Source organism: Accipiter gentilis, chromosome 10 (assembly GCF_929443795.1).
Source record: "Accipiter gentilis chromosome 10, bAccGen1.1, whole genome shotgun sequence".
Classification (NCBI taxonomy): Eukaryota; Metazoa; Chordata; class Aves; order Accipitriformes; family Accipitridae; genus Astur; species Astur gentilis.
Genome location: NC_064889.1, coordinates 8,336,653 through 8,358,016, shown reverse-complemented (window position 1 = coordinate 8,358,016; position 21,364 = coordinate 8,336,653). Strand labels below are relative to the sequence as shown.

At 37.4% G+C, this 21,364-nt stretch overlaps 1 protein-coding gene across 5 annotated transcripts in view; it reads left to right on the top strand.

Annotated features, from left to right (window-relative positions):
• The window catches only part of ENTREP2 (endosomal transmembrane epsin interactor 2), a 179,865-nt gene that overhangs the window by 107,698 nt on the left and 50,803 nt on the right, over positions 1-21,364 (top strand). For all 5 annotated transcript variants that reach the window (XR_007507562.1, XR_007507563.1, XR_007507561.1 and 2 more), the window contains 2 exons: positions 5,290-5,400; positions 15,309-15,440. Coding sequence is in view for 1 of the 5 variants with exons in the window: in XM_049813334.1 (XP_049669291.1) it covers positions 5,290-5,400; positions 15,309-15,440 (243 nt within the window). In the remaining 4 variants the exon portion in view is untranslated. The remainder of the gene's footprint in view (positions 1-5,289; positions 5,401-15,308; positions 15,441-21,364) is intronic.

Genomic DNA, 21,364 nt, shown 5'->3' with positions numbered 1-21,364 from the left:
TCCTACAGGAGTAGCAGAATCTACCCCAGAATATAACTGGAAACTTCTCCTTAACCTTTCAAGCCATTCTGTTGGGGTCTCATCTTTTTTCTGCTGTTCACGAAAGGCTTTATTAATATTCTGCCCTCTGGGAACGGATTCCCGTATCCCCTGAATTATAATTATTCTCAAGTCTGACATATTATTTCTATGAGCCGGATCTTGATTATTCCAATTTGGCCGATTTAGGGGCCATTTTTGATCCGCTGCCGGACCAGCCTGATGTTGCTGGTCCCACACTCTCATCCCAGCCCCTCTAATCATTTCTCTTTCCTCTACAGTGAGTAATATGCCCAGGATAGATTGTAATTCATCCCACGTGTACAAATTCGGTCCCAAGAATTGATCCAGCCTCTCGGCTACCCACAGGGGATCATCTAACAGACCCCCCATTTCCTTCTTAAATTCTCTTACATCCCCTGTATTAAGGGGAACTGCCACATACCCCGTTCCCAGCCCCCCCTGTCCGTCCCCACCAGGCACTAACATTTCCCGAAGAGGAAACAATCCCTCCCTTCCTCGCCTTATTTTATTACGTACAGACCTTCTGGGAGGGGGTGCCGGGGTCGGGGAATCAGGTTCTGAATCTATCCCTTCCCGGGCCTGGGCTATTTCCTGGCCTTGGGGTGGGTCCTGGATCAGAAGGGCATGAGGGGCATAGGGAGGGGGCCAAAGGGGGTCCTCATCATCTTTTCGAGGTTTATCTGGTCTGTTTTCCCTTAAGGCAAAGAGGAATGACGGCTCCCAGGATTGGGGAATCCATAGGGCGGCATATTCGCTCTCCTCCGGGCTGACTGGTGGTCTTTTATTATTTACCCATATATTTAATTGTTGACACACCCAATCCTCGGAGGACCCGAACACGGGCCAGAGTACATGAGGATTATTGAGAGGTTTCCCACCCCAAATCTCAATACAATAATTAATCATCTTTTCCTTAGACTCATCTGTTCTCTTTGGTGAACCGTCCCAATATCTTATCATCAGGCCTAAGGGACTATCAGGGGGTATGTCCGGTAACTTATCTTTCATCCCCATCCCCATGGATCCAGAGGGCTTGCTTTTCCTCTGTCCCATCTTCCGAGGTGCCCTTTTCCACACACACACTCACTTCCCCTCGGTCGTGACTCGCTCCCTCGCGGGCTACGAGAACTGCACTACTGGAGGGTCCGCACTCGCGTGATCTCAGAGAGACCTCACACAGTCGCACCTCGGGATAACCACCCCAACCAAACGGTTCACGGCTTATACTCACCCACTCCTAGGGTCTTCGCTTGGTCTTTGTGCACAAAATTTAAGGGGTCCTGCAGGTTCTTTTGCTCAGTTATCGTAATTTAAAGGGGTTCGCGGGTCCAGGGTATGGCGGGGGCACCTCCTCAAGACGGGGCTATCCAAGGATAGGGCGCCTCCCCGCTTGCGAGGGTCCACACCAAAGAACCTGGATCCGAGTCACGGCACCAAATTTGTTATAGACGCTTGTGACAAATTGGAGGAACCAATTTGTAGTGAAAAAAAGTCGAATTTATTAGCAAGCGATAAAAGAGCAAAACAGCGCTGGGCGGCCGGGGAGGCAGTGCTCCGCCACAAGCACACAACTTTAGGTTATAGTTACATTCCTTATATACATTCCATGTATCTCTTTCTTGCAAGTCTCCGCCTTGTCCTGCTTCTTCTTTCTTCATTCGTGCAGGTCTGTCACTAGGCAGATTCGGTCTATCTTCTCAAGGACGAGTATCTTTTTGATATAGAACGTCCTTTGATATAGAAAAATGCAGTCTTGGTGGAGCCCATCCCGTTATCTGGTAAATTATAGTTGTTCTTTTCCCTCCTTAGCTAGTAAGTTATAGCCGTTGCCCTCTTCCCGTGACCTTTACGCACCAATTAAGAAAGTTTTGTTATTTACACAAGGCATCTGCTAACTCTCAATATGTCTCTTTTCCCTTACCGATTTCATGAACAAAGTTAACCCGTTCATTACAGGGACCCTTCTTTTCCTGAAGGTATGTGACTAATGTAGGGCGTTTGGAGCAGAATTGATACAGTAGGTGTTCCTTCAGCATAGGGAACTCTATTTTCTTTCAGCTTTCAGAACTTTGTGGACTTCATAGAACTTTGTAGCCTTCATTAGCTGAGGAAGGTTCTTTGAGCAGCAAGTGCTGCATTCGTTCTGCCAGGGATTAATGAGGGGACAACTGAATAAGTAAGGAAATTGTTTTAAGTGTGAAGAATTAACTATTTGGTGTTGTAGCAGGAGAACTATAAAGGTGTTGAGATTATACACAGTTCTGATGACTTTATTTGGAAGTTATATGTCAGCAAAGGACTGGATTTCATCAGCCTTAGCATCACACTATGTATTTTTAATTTCCTGTGAGCCTACCCAAGTAGGTCAACATCAAATTAGAGGATGTTTGCCTTTTGTTACTTTGGTGGTTTTTTAAATGGCTGAAGCTTCATACACAAACTGTACTTGTCAGAGAAGAGGTGTCTGACATTTACATTTTTTTGAATCAACCAAATTTTGAAGTTGTTGTGGTTTCAGCCCAGACGGTAACAAAGCACCACGCAGCCGCTTGTTCGCTCCCCACCCCCCGGCCACGGTGGGATGAGGAGAAAATATAAAGGCAGGCATGTGGATCAAGACAAGGACTGGGAGGGATCGCTCCCCACTTATGGTCATGGGCAAAAGACAGGCTCAGCTTGGGGAAGAAAACAAAATCAGTTTAACTTACTACAAATCAAATCAAAACAAGGATATTGGGAAGTAAAACCAAACCTTAGAACACCTTCCCCCCACCCCTCCCTCCTTCCCGGCTCACCTCCACTCCCGGTTCTCTCCACCTCCTCCCCCCGGCGGCGCAGGAGGGCGGGGAATGGGAGTTGGGGTCAGCTCCTCACGCGTTCTCTCTGCCGCTCCTTCCTCCTCAGGGAGAGGACTCCTCGCTCGTCCCCTGCTCCGCTGTGGGGTCCCTCCCATGGGAGACAGTCCTCCATGAACTTCTCCAACGTGAGTCCTTTCTGTGGGTTGCAGTTCCTCACAAACTTCCCTGGTGTGGGTCCTTTCCGCGGGCCGATCTTCAGCCACACACTGCTCCAGCGGGGCTTTCCCTTGGAGTCACGGCCATCTTGGGGGGCCTCCGCTCCCCTCCATGGGCTGGGGGGGACAGCCTGTCCTCTCACCACGGGCTGTGGGGGCACCAACTTCCTCAGGGGCATCCCCTCCTCCCCCTTCTCCTCCACTGACCTCGGTATCTGCAGAGGGTTCCTCTCGCATCCCAATCCCCCTGCTCACTACCGTTCCCCTCCTGAAATCTGTTCTCCCAGGGGCGCTACCACCGTCGCTGATGGGCTCGGCCTGGGCCAGCGGCGGGTCCCACTCGGAGCTGGGGAAGCTTCTAGCAGCTTCTCACAGGAGCTGCCCCTGCGGCCCCTCCTCTGCTACCAAAAAAACCAACCGCGCCACACAAAGCCACAGCAGAAGTCCATTTGCACACCTGGCTATTCCCTTCTGTAAGGCAATCAGGACTTCTTTAAAGATGTGATTTTTCAGGAACACGTCTATGGTTCATAAAAGAAATATGATATAACCAGTAACATGGATTTACTTCAGGAAAATCTGCAGTACAAGGTTAGCAATTGAAATACTGTCACCATAAAAAGTAAACAACAAAACAAGTAAATAAATTTCATATTTTTGGTAAAAGTTCCATTAACTGTTCAAATGAATTTGCAGTTAAAGGGCTAGAACAGGTATGTTAAAAATCATCTTTAGTATGTCAGAAAGCTCAATGTTTTAACAACTATCACTCTATCATGTATATTATTTTTTGCCCGTATTAGCAAAAATAAGTACATAAAGCTCTTGGGTTACAATGATTAAAAATAAAAAAATTAAGAAATAATAAAATGACGTGATACATAAATATTGAGTCTGCAGGGTATCCATTGGTGCAGATTTTATACTACTTATAGTATCAGTATTTCTCTCACTATATAGACAGACAGACATTATCTAGTTGCCCATTATTATATGGTAGCAGAATGCCTTTTATTCTAGAAGTTTTGATTTTGACACAGATTTGTCACAGATTGTTTTTCATACACAAAATATAGGAGTATTAATTGTAAAAATAGTTGAAATCTTGGTGGGTTTTTTTTTTCAAAATATGCAACAGAGATGTAATTTAACCCTTAGACATATCAACTGGGAATTTTTCGGTTAAGTAAGGCTTAGGTTGGTGAAGAGGGGAACTATTCAAATTCTATTTTTTTCATTTGAAAAACACTAAAAAAAAAAAATCCAACAATTTTGGAGTTAAACTTGCCAGAAATACTCATAGTGTAGACATTGACAAAAGATAACATCTTTTGAGAATAGTGAAAGATTGTAAACTATGGGCATGCTTATGGAAAAAAGATGCAACAGAATTTCTTACTAATTTCACATAACTGAATAGGAGTATGAGTGTTATATGGCAATGTGAACACTGATGTTTAAGGTGACCATATATTGAGCATATGTTTATTCTTGGCCTCTTACTGCTTGTGCCTTTCTACTTCCCTACATAATGAGTTCCCTACATACTGGGATTTCTCTCTGCCCACACTGGGCCAGGTTTTTTTACTTTTAAAGCATTAAAATGATAGTTAAGCAGATGCAATCAAGTTAATGATGGTTTTGGCATGTTTTGAAAAGAGGCAAAAGGAGTAATTAACACAATGGGTAGTTGATGTGGAGGATGCTGCTTAAATTGTAGTTGTTTAAAAACCAAGTAGTTATATTTTATTCACCTTTTTCCCCAACTTGTAAAAACTCACGATACATGATTTTCACAAATACTTTTCCTGTTTAAGATACCCATATCCTCACCAAAAAGGATTTAAATTGTTTTAAGACTTTTTTTTATTATAAAGTTTTTTTTTCAAATCTCACTTGTTAATAATCCTCATTCATAAAACCCATTAAATTTTCAGAGTGTGTGATAAAAGTGGGAGATAAATGGATGACTTTGAAATGGCTGGAGGAAAATAGATGACAGTTAAGTCTAGTTTTGAATTAGCTTTCCCTTATAGTGTGAGACTCAGGATGTTGTCAGATTAAAGAATACTCTACTCTTTTCTTTAAAATGTATAAAACGTTACCATCCATGTAATGTATGACAGGCTGGAAGTTCTTGAATGTCTAAATGATATTTTTTTCTTGTTTGCCTCTTGCAGTGAATAATAATACGCTTTTTGGCTTTTTTCCAGATAACCTTTTTCATGCTGCTGTCTGCAGTGTGTGTAATGCTGAACTTGGCTGGTTCCATTCTCTCTTGTCAGAACGCTCAGCTGGTGAAGTCCCTGGAAGGTTGTCAGTTGGTGAGTAATGAAAAACAAGTCACTTATAAAGGGCAATGAATTTTATTTTTCATTTGTTTGGGGTTTTATACACATATTCCTTTAATTTTCAAAACAGTCTGTGTTCAGTAGAGCCATCTATAGGTATTACAGTATGAAAAATCATGTTGGGAAAGGTTTGAGAGTTAAAGTGCTAATGTATTTACAGTGTTTTGTCACCTCAAAAAGTATATTGTAAAATTAGAAAGACTTGCTTCTTATTGTCATGGTACAAATGATGCTTAAACAGAATAGGTGCAATACAGGCCACATCAAAGCAGTGCAATGATTACCATTTGATGTCAGCAGTATCAGGATTTCATCCAATAGCTCCTTATACAGCCAGTGTATTTCACAGATATACTGATAGTAGTCTTTTGGTATGTGTATGTTAATACTTTATTTGCCACCCTAAAGTAGTTCCTTTTTTTAATTTCCAAAGCAAATGTATGTTACTTATGTTAAATAAAATACAGAATAATAAAAATTAATCATGATGTGGCATGCTCTAAATTATTAAAAGGTACAGTATACATAAAGTCTTTATGTTTTTATCTCGAGGAAAAAAGTAATATACATTGAACTAACATATTTTCTGACTTAAAATTATGAAGATGTCTACAGAACAAAACTTATGTCTGAAATCTCTGATTTAAAGTAAATAATAAAACAATTAACTCCCTCCCCCCCCAAATGAGGAAACAAATGACATTAAATTTTAAGATTGACAAATGGACTGGAGAACATTTGTGGATATGCATCAGTGTTCTTTTTGGTATAATCTGTCTGTCAGTAGACCAATCAAACTGTTTAAACTGTATGAGTATCCACTCGTAGGATTCATTAGGATTTCGTTGCACATTCGCACCCCAAGACATTGATTTGAACAATAAAGAGAAGAGATATTTGTCTCTCTAATACCAACAGATGACTCTACAAAATGCTTGTGCACCTCTTGTGTTCAGCCATTGTCTTCCTCCTTTGTTCTGAGGTTTTTGACCAGTAAGAGCCTTCAGGCTTCCGTTTGCACACAATATATTTAATAACACTAAGTTAAAATAATATGAAGCATTTCAGAAAATATTTCAAAACACGTGTGAAAAATGCAGAACAGGAAACCATTGGGTGTGACCTGTCACATACCTTCACCTTCTTTACTCAGCTTTTAAGCCTGTGTTCTGTTTTGCTATTGCCCTTCCTGTTTCAGAGGGGTATGTCTGCAGCTCCATCAGTTAGGCAGTCTGGAAAAGCTTAGGCATTCTGCTAAGCTTTCTACACTGTTTGCAATTTCCAGGTGTGATTGGGGTAAAGGCTTTATAGAAGAGATGGATGGAGCCAGACAGCTGACTCAGTGGAAAACCAGTAGTGACTCAAAGAGAGGAAGGAAGGGTTTTCACTATAAAATATTTCATCTAGGAAACTCTTGATAAAGTTCCTGGCTCTTGTTTTGATGGGGAGTTGGAGTTGTGCTGCAGAGCTGGAAAAATCAACTGGTGGAACCTGGAGCTGTTGCAAGATGCATGCTGTACTTTGGAGTGCTATGGAAAAATAGCTTTTTTATTGTTGTGGGGTTTGTTGTTTTTTTCCATGAAAAAAGAAGTATCATAGGTATTTTTTGTGGAAGATCTTTGAAGCGAGTCTTAGTAATTTGTTTTGAGATCCTTGCTTTGACATAAAGACTATTTAGAAGTTACTTTGAGGGACTACATTTATATCAGAACTTTCCATGAAGACTTAGAAAAATGGCTTTGTATCTGCATGGAAGAAAGACTAAAAGTAGTCTCTCAAAATGAATGCTTTCCTAACTGTATAATGCAACTATGTAACTATATTGTGTGACCTATCTGCTATAATTTTTTAAACATGGTATTTTGACCTAGAGTGTCATTGTAATGAATTTCTTAGGCTATGTCTAGGCATCATGCTCTGCCGGTAGATATGTCATGTTCCGTGTTCTCAAGCAATGCCATTTTGCCACATCTCTCAGATAGGATAGTATCAAAGCCCTAAAGAAAAAAAAAGGAAGAAACATTGGAATTCTGGAAACATGAATTTACCTCTTCCTGGCTCAGTAGCTCACTGTTTGATTTGTTGGCAAAGTCCCCTAGAATTTTTCTACTGTATGATAGATAAATTATTTCAGAACCAACATGTTCTTAACTACTTACTGATTTTGACATTTAATTGATCATAGTATTAAATGAAGAAAATGTGTGTAGGTATATATGGCTGAGCAGAGCCATTTGTACTTGTGTGTGCAGTTCTTTCACCTTTGACTCAGGAGCAACCAGTGTCGTTACTGACACAGTTTTGACAGATGTCAGGTAAGTTGTGTGAATAGAATTTAAACAACAAACCCTGTCCTAGATTGAGAAGAATGCATGTAGCCAGAACAGTGCCATTGGTGCTGTCACAGCTTAGTGCATGCATGGGTCTTGCTGCATGTGTATGTCTGCTTTTCTAGTTCCTTTTAGGCAGCCATTAGCAAACAGGGCTACTCCGCAAAGCCAACTGAAAAATCCCTAAGCCTACAATTCAGTTGCTTACTCAGACTACTGATAACTGTGATTATGTATGTGCTTGTTGGAGTCTATGTTTAAACAAGTTGACAGTGTTTATCATTTAATACCACCTAGCCATATGTGATCTCTGTTCTGGGATGTATTGTGATAATGTATCTGTGTTAGGATTCCTCATAGGTCTTTGCACCAAGAAGAAAGACTCAGACTAATGAAAGAGAGCATTTTAATTTCTCCAAATACAAGCTGTAATAGAGGTGTAAGACAAAAGGAAGAAAATCAAGTTCATGAGAATCATCAAAGTGGCATTGCAGGGACAGAAAGTTAAAATAAGCAATGTTCTGCTTGATTAGCACATTCATAGACAAAGAAGGTACTGGCTCCAGCCAGTGGTTGGATCTTCACTACCAAGAAAAAGACCTAAGTCAACAGAAAGTCTTTGTAGGCTTTTAAACGTTCTCTTCAGTGACCTCTCTTTGGTTATGAACCCCATGTCTCTTCAGTTTTGGTCAGAATCACCACCTCTAATAGGAAAACTACTGCTGCAGAAGTAAGCGGTGACTGAACTGTGCAGTTGAATTCTCAGATCATTGATGAAGATTAAAAGGAATAAATTCATTTTGGATAAGGTGAAATTTAGAAGAAAAAAAGCACTGGTTCAGGAAGAATTGCTTTTCCTTCCCCCTCCCCCCTTCCCCCTCCCTTTTTTTTCCCCTTCTTCAGCTTTTTGAAAAAGTTGTGTTTCAGTTGTTTGGGATGTTTTCCACTTGGAAATTTAATGTTGTTCCAAAATATCCTAGATTCAGTGATTTTCATGGGACTACGTGTGATCTGAACTTTAAATATCCTCGGGTTCTTTAACTGTATGTTTGCCCCCCTTCTTCTCTCCTTTGTCTTGCCTTCTCTAGTCTTGTTCCAATCAATAGTGAGGGAAGGGCATGGTATCAAACAAATGCTTTCAGTGGGCCTGCAGAGGGTTCACAGGTGGAGGTAGACTTTTTGTCCTTGGGTAGGCATTTTGGCATTAAGAGTTTTGGTGGGTGGGCATGTAGGAATTTACCAAGGAGGTGCTTTCCCCATTTGTTCTCTTGTGGCAGAATTAAAAGGAAACCTTTGCTTGTTTCTCCAGGTTAATGGAACATTGTCACTTTTGCAAGAATCTTGAAAATAGCGTTTTGCATTTTTTTCCAAAGCCAGTGTACTTGGCTAGTAAATTAAAAGGCAACAGTTACGTTTCATTTGTACTTCCCTGAGCTTTTCATTCCTGCTCCAGGTGGAATGTGCAAATTTTCCTCTGGAATAGTGAAAAGCTGAGCTGGCAAAAGAAGATAAAACAAATGTTCAAACTGGTAGTTTCAATTTTGAGCATGATGAAATATTAAGTAGCTTTGCCACAGTGTGTTGTACTAGATGAGGGCAATATAATTTCATTGTGACTGTTTATCATATCATAATTGTTTCAAAAAAAAAAAATATCCCTTCTGCCCAGACCTTACTTTTTAGATTTTCCTTACTCAAAATCACATTTCAGTCAGGTTGGGGACTTGCACGTGAATACATTATATTGCCATGTTGAAGTGCTCATATGTATGAAATTTGAGAGTTCTGTTCTTGTAGGCTACCCACTGGGAAAGATGTATTGTAGTGAGCAACACTGCTTTATGATTAAGTGCAGGATTTGATTCAGAATTTGGTAATGTGTCGTGTTGAACATACTTACTTTATTACTGGTTTTCACTCAAAAAGGAAAAATACCAGTTCCTTAACAACTTGCTCTAAGCTATATTTCACGTTAATTCCTTAGATGGCTTACTTATAGTGTTGTACATCTATGCAGTCCTGCACTATGTAACTGGGTGTACGTTATCAGAGAGCACTAAATACTTTGATTGCCTTCTAGGATACAAATTTACTTTATGGTGATGCAGCTCTAGGAGTCAAAATCCAGCTTTTGTAGACTTGCAGTTTGAGATGCAATTAACATCACATGTAACTGTACCAGACAAAAATATACTAGTAATTTTTGAAGCACAGTACCATACAAAAGTCAAATTAAAAATAAATTCTGTTTTACTTGTAGTATTTCTGTCAAACTCATTCATGCTGAATGTATGGCTTTAAAAGGAATAATAGTATCTACTGTATTGTGGAGTTTAAATTCAGAAGCATTTCACATGTAGAGTAGTTGTTTGAAAAAAAAAAAAAGAATGAGAGACAAGGGTCTTACTTTGCTTTAAACACTGGGAATTTATTGTAGACTCCATAATATGTATTTTTGTGTGGATATGAAAAAAGTGCTCACCATATGTTAGCATTTTGAATGTGTAATTTGTGAATTTAGTGTTTGCGCTCTTTATCCTGCAGCTTAGCAACATACAACACTGAGGAACAAAAAAATACCAGTAGCTTTAATGGCTTGTTATGAAAATTTAATTGAAATTTTTTTCCCATGATTAGCTGTAGAACCTGCAGCCAAAACCTCAAGATACTGCTTTAAGTCAGTGAGAGTAGGATGTGTACAGAGCAGTTACTCATTCAAGCTGTTCATTACTGTGTGTATGAGAAAAAACATTTCTGTCTTACGAATTCTTTTTCAAAAAATTGATCTCTAAAAATCGTGCATAACATATGTGGATAGAGCAATTTGTATATTTTAATTTTTATTCTGTTACTGCATAAGATAGAATTTTGTTAGTGATGTTTTGTTTCTTGGTCTTTATTTGTCTTTACTGGGTGTACCTGTCTTATTGTAAGTTGCTTATTCATTTAAAAAGAAATGCTATAGTTTTAATCAAATTTAGAGCTGCTTATTATTCAAAAAAGTAGTGATATTGTCTATCTCTGTATAGAAAGATTGCTTATAATTTATTTTTTCGTTGTACAGCTGAAACTGGCCTGTGATTATAGTAACATATAAAGGAAGGCTCCTTTTTCCCTGTATTATGTTTATCAGGAATAGACAAAGCAAGGAAAAGCAAAGCAAGTGCAGGTTCACAGAGAGATGAATGGCATAGCCCAGTTCCAGGACTGAGGTTTCTTTGTATTCCATTTTGTGCTGTAGCTATGTTCAGTTCTGTGCATATTGAAAAAAAATTCTTTTAAATTCCAGGAAAATATATATACTTTTATTTATTCTTCTTCACCTGACAGTTTTTTCTCTTGCTATTTCCTCACCACTCAACTTTATTCCTTACTGGATCCTCCTGCTCTTTCTCTTTCCCTAAGCTCCTATAATTGACTAAAGTTCCTTTCCATAAACATACCGGTGAGCCTTTCTTGCACTTCATTGCCTTGTTTTCAGCTTTTGAACTTTTATATTTTGTTTTGAAATTTTGTCATGCTGTTTTTATGTTCCCAATAAAAAACCCTGAAAGTTGATTTAGAAGAAAAAATGAAATCTATTACTATTTTTATTATAAGTTTTACACTTGTAATAGGGAAAGGGTAGAATGCAAAGTAACACTGTTACTTAATCCCTAACTTACCCTTTTTGGTGAAAATGCGTGTGCACTCAGCAGTAATTTCTTCTTTGTTAAGACACCTTTAATACCTAGAAATAATTTAATGAATTGATACAGATGAAAAAAAGTCTGGTCTTCCCACATTTTTGTTACTTTATTGTAATATAGGGTGCTTTGTGTGTGTGTGTGTGTGAGTATATGTATGTATTTTTAATAAGTCTGAAGTTCTCTGTGTTCTTTCTTGTTGGAGGATCCTTCACGTTTTTTGAAACTCTACTACATAAAAGTCAGATTTTAATGGTTTTTATCACTTTTGAAGTAACAGTACTGCTTTTTGGCAAGACAAAATAAACACAATTTATGCATATAGGCAGCTCAGGCTGATGTTTGAAATCTTAAATATGGTTTGGATGAGGGTGTACTGTGCAACTGTCATAAAAGTACACAAACTATACTGTGATTACTGACTATGCTTACTAGCGTAAGAATCACAAAGTGGAATGCAAATATATGCAGGATGGTGAGGAGTATTATGTGCAGGGGATGAAGTGGATGATGCTTTATTCTTGAGCTCTGCCAACCAAAAAGAGATTTAAACACAGCAGAGAAGAGAAAGAACACAGTGTTGGAGGCACTGCTGATATAATTGTGTCTGAGGCTGGCAAAAAACAGCCCTGCAGCTGGAAGGAGTAATCCCAACTCCTTCTCTTTATACCAATGTAGCTCTATTGTTTGTGCAACTGTCTGTATTTATGAAGCCACGCAGTGAATGGCATTTGAGATCTGATCTGGACTAAAAATAAACCACTTCCACACAACAAAAAGAAAAGTTGGTTTTGACACTGTTTGGGTCACAGGGTCCTGACTACATAAGTGTGAGGCAGCAGTAGGGCAGGGATGAGTATTCCAGAGCATGAGGGCTCAAAACTGCTTTCAGCTGCTGTATTGTTGAAAGCACGAATGCAATGACATGCTCAGCCTTTTTTACTGCTCCCCATTACAAAAACACAAGTTAGCAAAGATGTCACTTCACAAACATTTGAAGGAAAAGGTGCACAATAGGACAAATTGTTAAAAGCTCTCCAAAAATGTATGCCTAAGATTAAAATACCATTTTGTTTCACAGTCTGGTTGCAAATCTTAGGTGTTTTTAAATATGCTGTGATTTTTAAGATGTCCCTATGTTTTGCAGGATCTTTCATGTAAACAATTTTCTTGTCGCTATTTTAAAGAATTGAATTAAAGGGAGAGTTACTGGGCAGTACAAAGTTATGGAACATCTTTCAGAATGAATTGAGAATCTCTCATAGATGGGGAATCTTGACCAAGAAAGTATTTCTCTTTTCAGCTTATTTCTGTGACACCTGTTCATTACATGAGATAAAAGTAGACTTGGGATCTATATTTCGTACTAGAAATGTCAAATACATCCCAACATGAGTCAGTTACTATCTTTCATTGGAACAGGGGCAGCATGAATCAGAGAATAAATGATCTTGCTGCAGATAGCTTTGTCTGAAGTCCATTTTCCTCATTATAAAAACTTTTTAACAGCTGAAGACTATATTGATTTGCTGTGTGCCTGGTGCTAGTATACCAGGTGTGCTGTAGCATTCTGGCCACTGAATTTGACACAGCTCTAAGTTAAAAGTGTAAGTTTTGAACTTCCTCTGTATCATTTATCTAACAGTTGACATCGTTTCCAGAGAGGTTCAGGAGCAAGACCTCCCCAGTGGCATTTAGTGCTTTGTATTTTCCATTGATTTGAAGAGCTGAGGTTATCTCATCATAAACCGTGTAGTTGGGTTTTGCTCAGATCTTTCATTTTTTAAAATAGAGTCTTAAAAGATTGCAGGAATTGAAAAAAAAAACACTATTTGAAATCGTTAAACAGCTTTGTGAATTAAATTGTATGCTAATCAGAAATAAACAACACAACTATAATAAAGGTGCTCAAACTATATTTTTTTTCCTTTATTTCTTTTACAGTGTGTGTGGCTTAGGGTATGACCAGTTTCTGTGAGTTGCCATAGACAATTATTTCCAGTGCTGCCTTTGAGTATATGGGAATTGGTGTAATTTATGTACCCAGGTTTTTTTAAAGCCTTTTACAAATTATACTGGCTAGAGGGCAATCTGGAGTTTCAGGAATTGAAGCCCACTGAGACAGCATCCTGCCCTGAGCATGCCTTCTCACTGTACATGTCAAGCATTCATTCATCTGCATATTATCTGGTAAAGTTTATTATGTTTTTTTAATGGACTCTTTCTGCTCCTCTTCTTCTGTTCACCAGCATATAAGCAGAGAGTACTCGATAAGCCTGATAGGGGTGACACTAAAAAATACATATATTTAAATATAGACCTATTAAGATTATATGAACAATTTAAATGTTCTTCAAGGTCTTAAGTAGTAAGAAAATAATTTGTGGAAATGATTCTACATATAAGGCTGTGGGAGGTAATTCTGCAAGGAATGTTGTTACCTATCTTTGTTCAGCAAATTGGCAAGATCCTAGGGAGAATTTGAATTAATAATAGTAAATGCATACTTGCATTGGGAATTTTTTTGTGGATTTGTGTCTGGAAAATTTAATATTTCTTAATTTTGGGTTTTTTCAATGTAAAAGTAACATGGTTCAATGTAAAAGTAACATGGTGATTCAGATCTCTCACCACCCAGTCAGTGTGCTTCTGTCCTTACTTGGGAGGAATATGGGACTGATTGAGCATGCCTGAATGGTACATTGAATCTTTTATTCTTTACATGGAAAGCCATGGAAGTGTCTCAGGTGTGTCATTCTTTCTAATGGAGTATAGAAACCTGGGATCTGGTATTTAAACTCATAGTTCAAGGAACTGCCATGTGATACTAATTATTACTTTTGTCGATATTAACCCAGATTGAACTGCAACTAGTGACCTGGAGAAGTAAGGTATTCTATCCCATTGTTAGCTCTTTAAATAACCTGCAAAAATGAGAATTGAGAAAGCAGAGAAATACCCAACTGAGAAAATTTGAAGCAATGACAGTTCATATTAACAGGCTAGGTAAAAACATGTACAGAGTTAAATTTTGGCTTAATAAAGTTTTGTTGGATGGAAGATAAAAAATAAACATGGCTATGTTTTTTGTTTTGGGGTGGGTTTTGTTTGGCTTTTTTGTTTGTTCTTTAATGAGGAAGTCAGATTCATTATAATAAATATTTTCATTGAGCTGAATGGGATTATTTTGGAATCACTCATATATCTTTACTTTGAGAATAATCAGGGTTCAGTAGTCTTATCAAGGCATGCTTTAATGCAAGTCTTTGAAGAACAGAATGCATAATGCTTTTTAAAATGTAAACACATTGAATGCATATTGTATTCAAGACAAAGTGAACATAGGAAAACAGAAAGCAAACATTTTTCAAAGTAAAAATAGGTAAGATGACATGTACCTCTTAGTTCCTCCACTTTTTCTTTATGCTGAGTTCTCTTTTCTCAAGTACATGTCATGGTTTCTTTTGTAATTATTTTTCCATGTATAAGTTACATTTGTGATCATGACTGCTTCATCTATTTTCTGACTTTTTTCTGTTACTTTTTGTCTTTACCCATTGGGTATGATTTGATGTTTATTCAGTTGTGTTACTCTGGTTTCATCTGCCTCTGTAAAACAAATCTTTTTCAAAAAGAGGCATGAAAGGTAACAGTCTCTGGTATGGTATCCTCTTTCTGTATTTTACCTGGGTTTATAGCTTGTATTAGCCAATGAAAGACATTCCTCTTCAGGGGATTCTGCAAAGAGATTTTACTTTTGCATTTAGGAGTCATTACTGTCACAATAAATGTAAATACAATTTTTGAGAAGTGTTATTTCTGTTGATTTATATTTTCTCTGACCTTTTTTCTTTTTTCTCCACAGATTAAATTTGACAGTGATGGTGTCTGTGTTTGCTGTGAAATGCAGCATCAAACATCAGGCTGCAGTAACTTGGGAGAAACACTGAAACTGAACCCTCTGCAGGAGTGTAATATTGTGAGGCTGACCCTAAAGGTGTGTTAAGAATTAACAGTTTATTTCAGTTTTAAGTAGTGAGTACTTAGCAAGACAGAAGTGTGTGATAAAAGGAGTAGCAGCTGGTGTTCTCTGTGTTCGTACACTCTTAAAATGAAAAAAAAAATAATTATGTTAATCGAACAGAATTTAGTGCTTCTATGCATGAAAATGGTTTTATGTTACACTCTCAATATCTGTATTTGTATAAGTAACTATTTTGTTAGAGGTTATTTAAGAAACAGAAGTTAAAATTGGTTATGACCAATGGTGGAAGGTACAAGAACAGGTGTCTTTCGTGTTGCTGTTCAGGAAAGCTAGAATCAAAGGTGGTGGTTGGCGTTGTTTAGTAATGTTATGGTAGACTGCAAAGAAACACAAAGTATTAGCAGAATGATGAAATATTTCGTGATGTATTGCTAACACTAAGTATTAGCAGTATTTCAGATGGAAGTTACTTTGAGAGAGAATAGTAAGTGTACTTTCAGGAAAATGCTGGAAATATGCTTATAGAGTGCTCTTCAATATTATAAGAAGTTTAAATCCTGTGGCATTTTGTGTTACAACTACCCAGATAAAAAACTGAGAGGAAATATTAAAAATGTTGTATGAGTAAGTTATATCCCGGTGTAATTGCCCACATCATTGTTTCACTTCATTGTCACCAAACAGCAAGACGTGGTGTTACATTCGTTTGGAAAACAGTAAGGAATCCGTGAAAGAATTGGTCAGAGGAAAGAACTCTAACCTGAGAGACAGATTGATTCATTTTACGTTTAATCTAATGATCAACAGAACTAACTCTGTGTCTGTGGCTTTCAATTTCAAAGTATCTATTTTAATATAGTTAATAGAATATAATGGAGTAAAGTAGTGAAATTCAGTGTGATAAGGATCTCAGACTATAGTGTGAGGCCTGAAAATGCAAAGTTATGTTGATATATGAAGGTATATTTTAAAGTTCAGAACAAGCAGAAATCCTGCAAAAGGTATATAATAAATATCTAAAAGTTCTTCAGCTTTGTTAAGAAAAAGAAAAAAAGAAAAACAAACACTAAGTAATAAGGATCAGATAGAAATTAAAACAATTTGATACAGCCCCCAAATTAAGTAAGAGCTCTGCCTCAGGTTTTAATGAGGATGCTAAAGGAGACTATGGGAGCAAAAACCTACTGGGTAGCAGAAATTTAGTAAGTGGAAAAGAAGCATAACTTGATATTGCTGGTCCAAAAATAATAATTAACTGCTATATGGAATGCTAAATTCAGGACTGTATTCAGTGGTGCACTTTCAGTGAAATATGTTGCAAGAAGGAAATACAGGAAAATAACTTCTCAGACATTCTTCAGAATATGACAGATGCAAAAACATGAACCTATCGTACAGAAAAAGCTGACTTGCCGATCCTGTAAAAATAAAGATTGAGGGAGCATATGGTTGCTTGCAGTAAATATGTCAGTAGAGTAAATTTTAATGAGCGAGAAAAGAACTGTTTATGTTTGAGGACACTGTCAGCATATGAAGTGAGTACAAGTGACATATGCTGGAAATCAGGGTAAGGTTTCTAACCAGTACAGCAATCAGAACAGAAGCACAAAATATAATTTATTTTAAAATACAACTTAGTAATTTATAAAAAGAACTGATGACATACCTGCTTGCAGTGGCAGAGGACTGATTTGTCACTGATCACAGGACAGGAGTTCCTGTGAGTATAGTCTGAGTACAGCTTTAATTAAGATTGTTCAGAATTTTTAATTTAAAAGAAGGTGGTTAGTAAAATAAATTTTTCAGGAAGTTTCTTAAATCTTTTTCAGTTTTAATTCTACATTTGCTTTCTATTTGGCTTGGAGAGCTCTGTATTCCTGGCTGTAAATTTAAGAACAGCATCTTACTAAGCCCATAGGAAAAAAAAGATCACAGCTCATTAGGTGAACAATTGACAGCGATAAGGCTCACCTTCTTTAATTGCCATTAACAACTACAGTGTGATTTTAAGAGAACAGATGTTTTAGTACCAAAAGCTCAATTGTGCTCATTGTTTGGGGAGCCAGAGGGAGAGAAAGTGCAGAGTAACAGAGTTAAGATCATACACCTTTATGTATAACGTTATGTAGGTTTCATGTTCCTTCTCTTTATTGAGAGTGGAGTAAAAATCTCATGTTTCACTAAGTCATCTGTGCTTTTTTGGTCATAGCAGCTATGGGAGCTGCATTGTAAACAGAACAATTGCATACGCATCTTCTGTCTGATCTTGTTCTCAGTCAGTCAGACAGGACAAGTTAAAAAACCAGTGGCTACCAGTCCATGTATGCTAAATTGTGCTGGGATCATGCCTTGCATGATATTGAGTAGGGTTTTTTATAGTTGCTTTGAAAAATTTCTAAATTTTTAAAAAATTTGGTTTTGTCATCTCTGCTCTGTATCATCTCTTTATGCTCCTTTGTAAATCAATGTCTGTTTCTTGCTTTCAAACCCTGAATGAGCTACCCAAACGTTTTAATAGGGACACCAGAATTACCACTGCAATATCACAAATATGTACATATAGAGATATGAGCATTGATTGCAAAAGCTGACTGAATATGTGATCTGTGAAATGAGTGCTAATTCCTGTGATTATTTGAATAGTGAAATTTCAGCACTAAATTATATGTTACAGTAAAATGGACAAAAATACTCTGAAATTGCGCTGTTTTAAGGGTTGGGGACTCAACCCATTTCAAGAACAGTGAATTGGTGGTTTAGAGTTTTATTTATAAGATTATATACTTGTAGTCTTGTCTGCATATCTCTAATAAAAATAGCACAGCTGCATGATGTGACCAACTACTAAGATCTGCAGGCACCCAAGTCTGATCCGTCTGCCCTGTTTTACAATGAGGAGATTTTCTGATTACTGTTCTTCACCAGAAGATGCATTTTCTACACATTTTCCTGCATTAATAGCTCCTATACTGTCCCTGAAAATAAGGTTCCTTGCTTTTGTCTGGATACTGAGGGTCAATATTCTGTGCTGCTAAAGAATGTTGGTCTCCCAGTGAATTGATTTTAACAATAACTGTGCTTCTAGAACAACTCTATCCTATGTTAGGAGGTTACTTGACTTAATTCAAGCCAAATGAAGGGAAAAGCAAATCCAGCCTATTTACCAAATTCGTAAAAAGAGTTAAAAAGGTTTTTAGGAATCAGACGTACAGAAATGAGATGATGACCACAGATGTGATGAGCTTAGGGTGCAGTTTCACTATCATCAACTTAATGTGCTTTTCCAGAGCTGCCACCAGAAGAGGCAGTTCTGTGTCTGGCTGTTTCCTGCCACGGAGTTTGTTAGTTTGGATTTAGCAGTCATGCTATCACAGAATGAATCAGTTCCATGAACTGATCTGGTCCAAAATGCCACAGCATCTGCACTGGGCTTTTAGTGAAAACAGTCTGGCACTGAGATCTACACTTTGTTCTGTCACACAGATCCACCTTTGGGATTACTGGAATTCCAAGTCTTCACCTGCTAGGTAGAGTGCAGTGAAGTGCTATAACCAACGTGCCAAAAGGAGCACCTGCTTGCCTGTTCCTTCTGAGTCATCTCTTTCAACAGTGAAGTTCACTCTTAGATTGAATTCAGCTGGTGCGAAACTAGGCTTGGTGTTAGCCACTTTATATGTTGACCTTCATATCCCATACAAACAATATCAGTAAATCATGTAAATCAAGATGAATACTTCAAAGAAACACGTTTGCAAGGCTCATGTGTGTACCTCACTATTCACTCTTGCCAATTGACTGTTAGGTCCGGTTTCATGAGTGTGAATGATAATGGATTCACGTGAACTCTGGTTTAAGGAAATTGTGTGTTTATAATCAAAGATATATGATGGCTTTACAAATGTAGGAGGTGATACTGTTATATAAGGAAATTTGCCTCAGGACATTCCTTTTAATATTTAATGATTTTTGAAAAATTAATTTTTGTGGGATGAAATTTTAGAAATAATTTGTCATCTGCTACTTAAATCTTATACAGACTTACTTTTGCCTTGAACTTGATTGAAGCGGAAAAAGATAACATTATTCTTACAGTAAAAAGATGACTTTTTTACTTACAGTAAAATTCCTAAAAGAAAAATATGAGCTGAAGCATGAAGCTGTGGCAAAGTGTTTTATTTTATTAGTATATAGACTGCCTTACCTTACAATTAATAGAATCTTACAGATCTTGGTATTCTAAAATCTTAAAAGGTCAAGCATATGAAATCTCTTGGGTAAAACATAAAAGGGAGATTATTTAAATATCTGAAAAACAGTCACTTGAGAGAAATTGTTTGCCAGAACCAACAGATCTTGTGCAAATAACACTTTGTAACGTTACCTTATCTTGTGCTTGGAAGCAATTGAATGTTTTTTTCACTTTCTGAGAAAGCTTTCAGTTGATCTCATTTTGCTTTTACCTTCTGACCAAACAAGAAAAGAGTGATTCTAATGCATAAAGTAGAAGTTTATGGCCAAAGATGCCAGGCTTGTAGATTACTAGGGGAACTGTGAAACAGGACAGGAGCACAAACCTGCTATGAGTAGGCTTGAATTAACTAAAGAGCTGAAGCTCCACTAGAAAAGTTCTAGGAAGCTCACAAATTGATGAAGATTGGAAAGCCATGTATTGAATAAAATGGCCAGTCAATTTAGCCGAGGTGTAATCCGCAGTGTATTACTTTGACTGTGTCTCAGTCATCTGATATTGCTGCGCAAGCTGGCTTTTATTTAGGTAAAACCAGAAAAAATGCAGAAGGGTAAATCTGTTTTTTTACATACACACTCATATAAGTAGGTAAACAAACACACAGAGACCTGGTTATAAACTCATATAATCACTGTATTACATTGCTGATTATACTTCAGGCAACATCCTAAGTCTTTTCCAAGATGAAACCAGTACAAATGAAATGCCTTTTTTGCACAGTGTTACCTCTGAATGAGCATAAAATGCTGATGTAGTAATGTGCACTGAATGTGTTGGTTTGTAGATGAAATTTAAGCAACTGAGTTTTTCTTGTAATGTTTATTAACATGAGGGCTGAATTTTCCTGATAGTTTTCATCTGTCAAAATTATTCCTTCTTTCTAAACTCAGAATATCCTGAACTTATTAAAGACATGCATGCAACAAAACTTATATTCTTGAGCTTGTGTTTTGAGAGGACGAAGTTACGTGTTTAGAAGATTGAATTGTTTTTAATGTATTATTACTGTCTGATATTTGCATGTAAGAGGAGAATGTTATGCTGCTTTGCTTTAGTAATGTTCCAGTAGGGTATTAATTACTTTAATAGCTTACACACAGCCCAGAATACCTGCAGTCATGCATGCTCATTTATGATTTTGCTATTTAAATAATAGCTTCTTACTTTACTTAAAGTGCTTCTGTAGAATGGTTTTGTGACTATACAGGCTAGGGGAAAAGCTGATTTCCCCCCTCTATTTTCAGCATAAATATTTGGTTTGGAGCTGCTGAAATTTGAAGTACAGTATAAATAGTAAGTGTCTTTTTCTGTTTACTGATTTCATTCATTAGTTTGTAAGCTAGGCATCATTTTTAGAGATTTATGTAAGTTGGGGTTCTTGCAGTTTTCTGTGTGAATCTTTCCTTTCCTCTCCCTTGAATCCAAATTTATTGTTACTGAATTTCCTGATGATCAAGCCTACCCATACATTTAATTTTTTTTCCATTCAGAAGAATATGCTTTCCCTTGGAAAAGAGAGGAGGGTGACTCCTAACATGTTCTTTAGAGTTATGAGAACAGACCTTCCTCAGATTTGCTGTATGACCAAATGCAAAATATTTAATTTAGCTGAATGACATACCTACAAGACTTCATGATCTGCTTAAAATTGGGTAAATCTTAGCATAGAACGAGTAATTTCCTATCA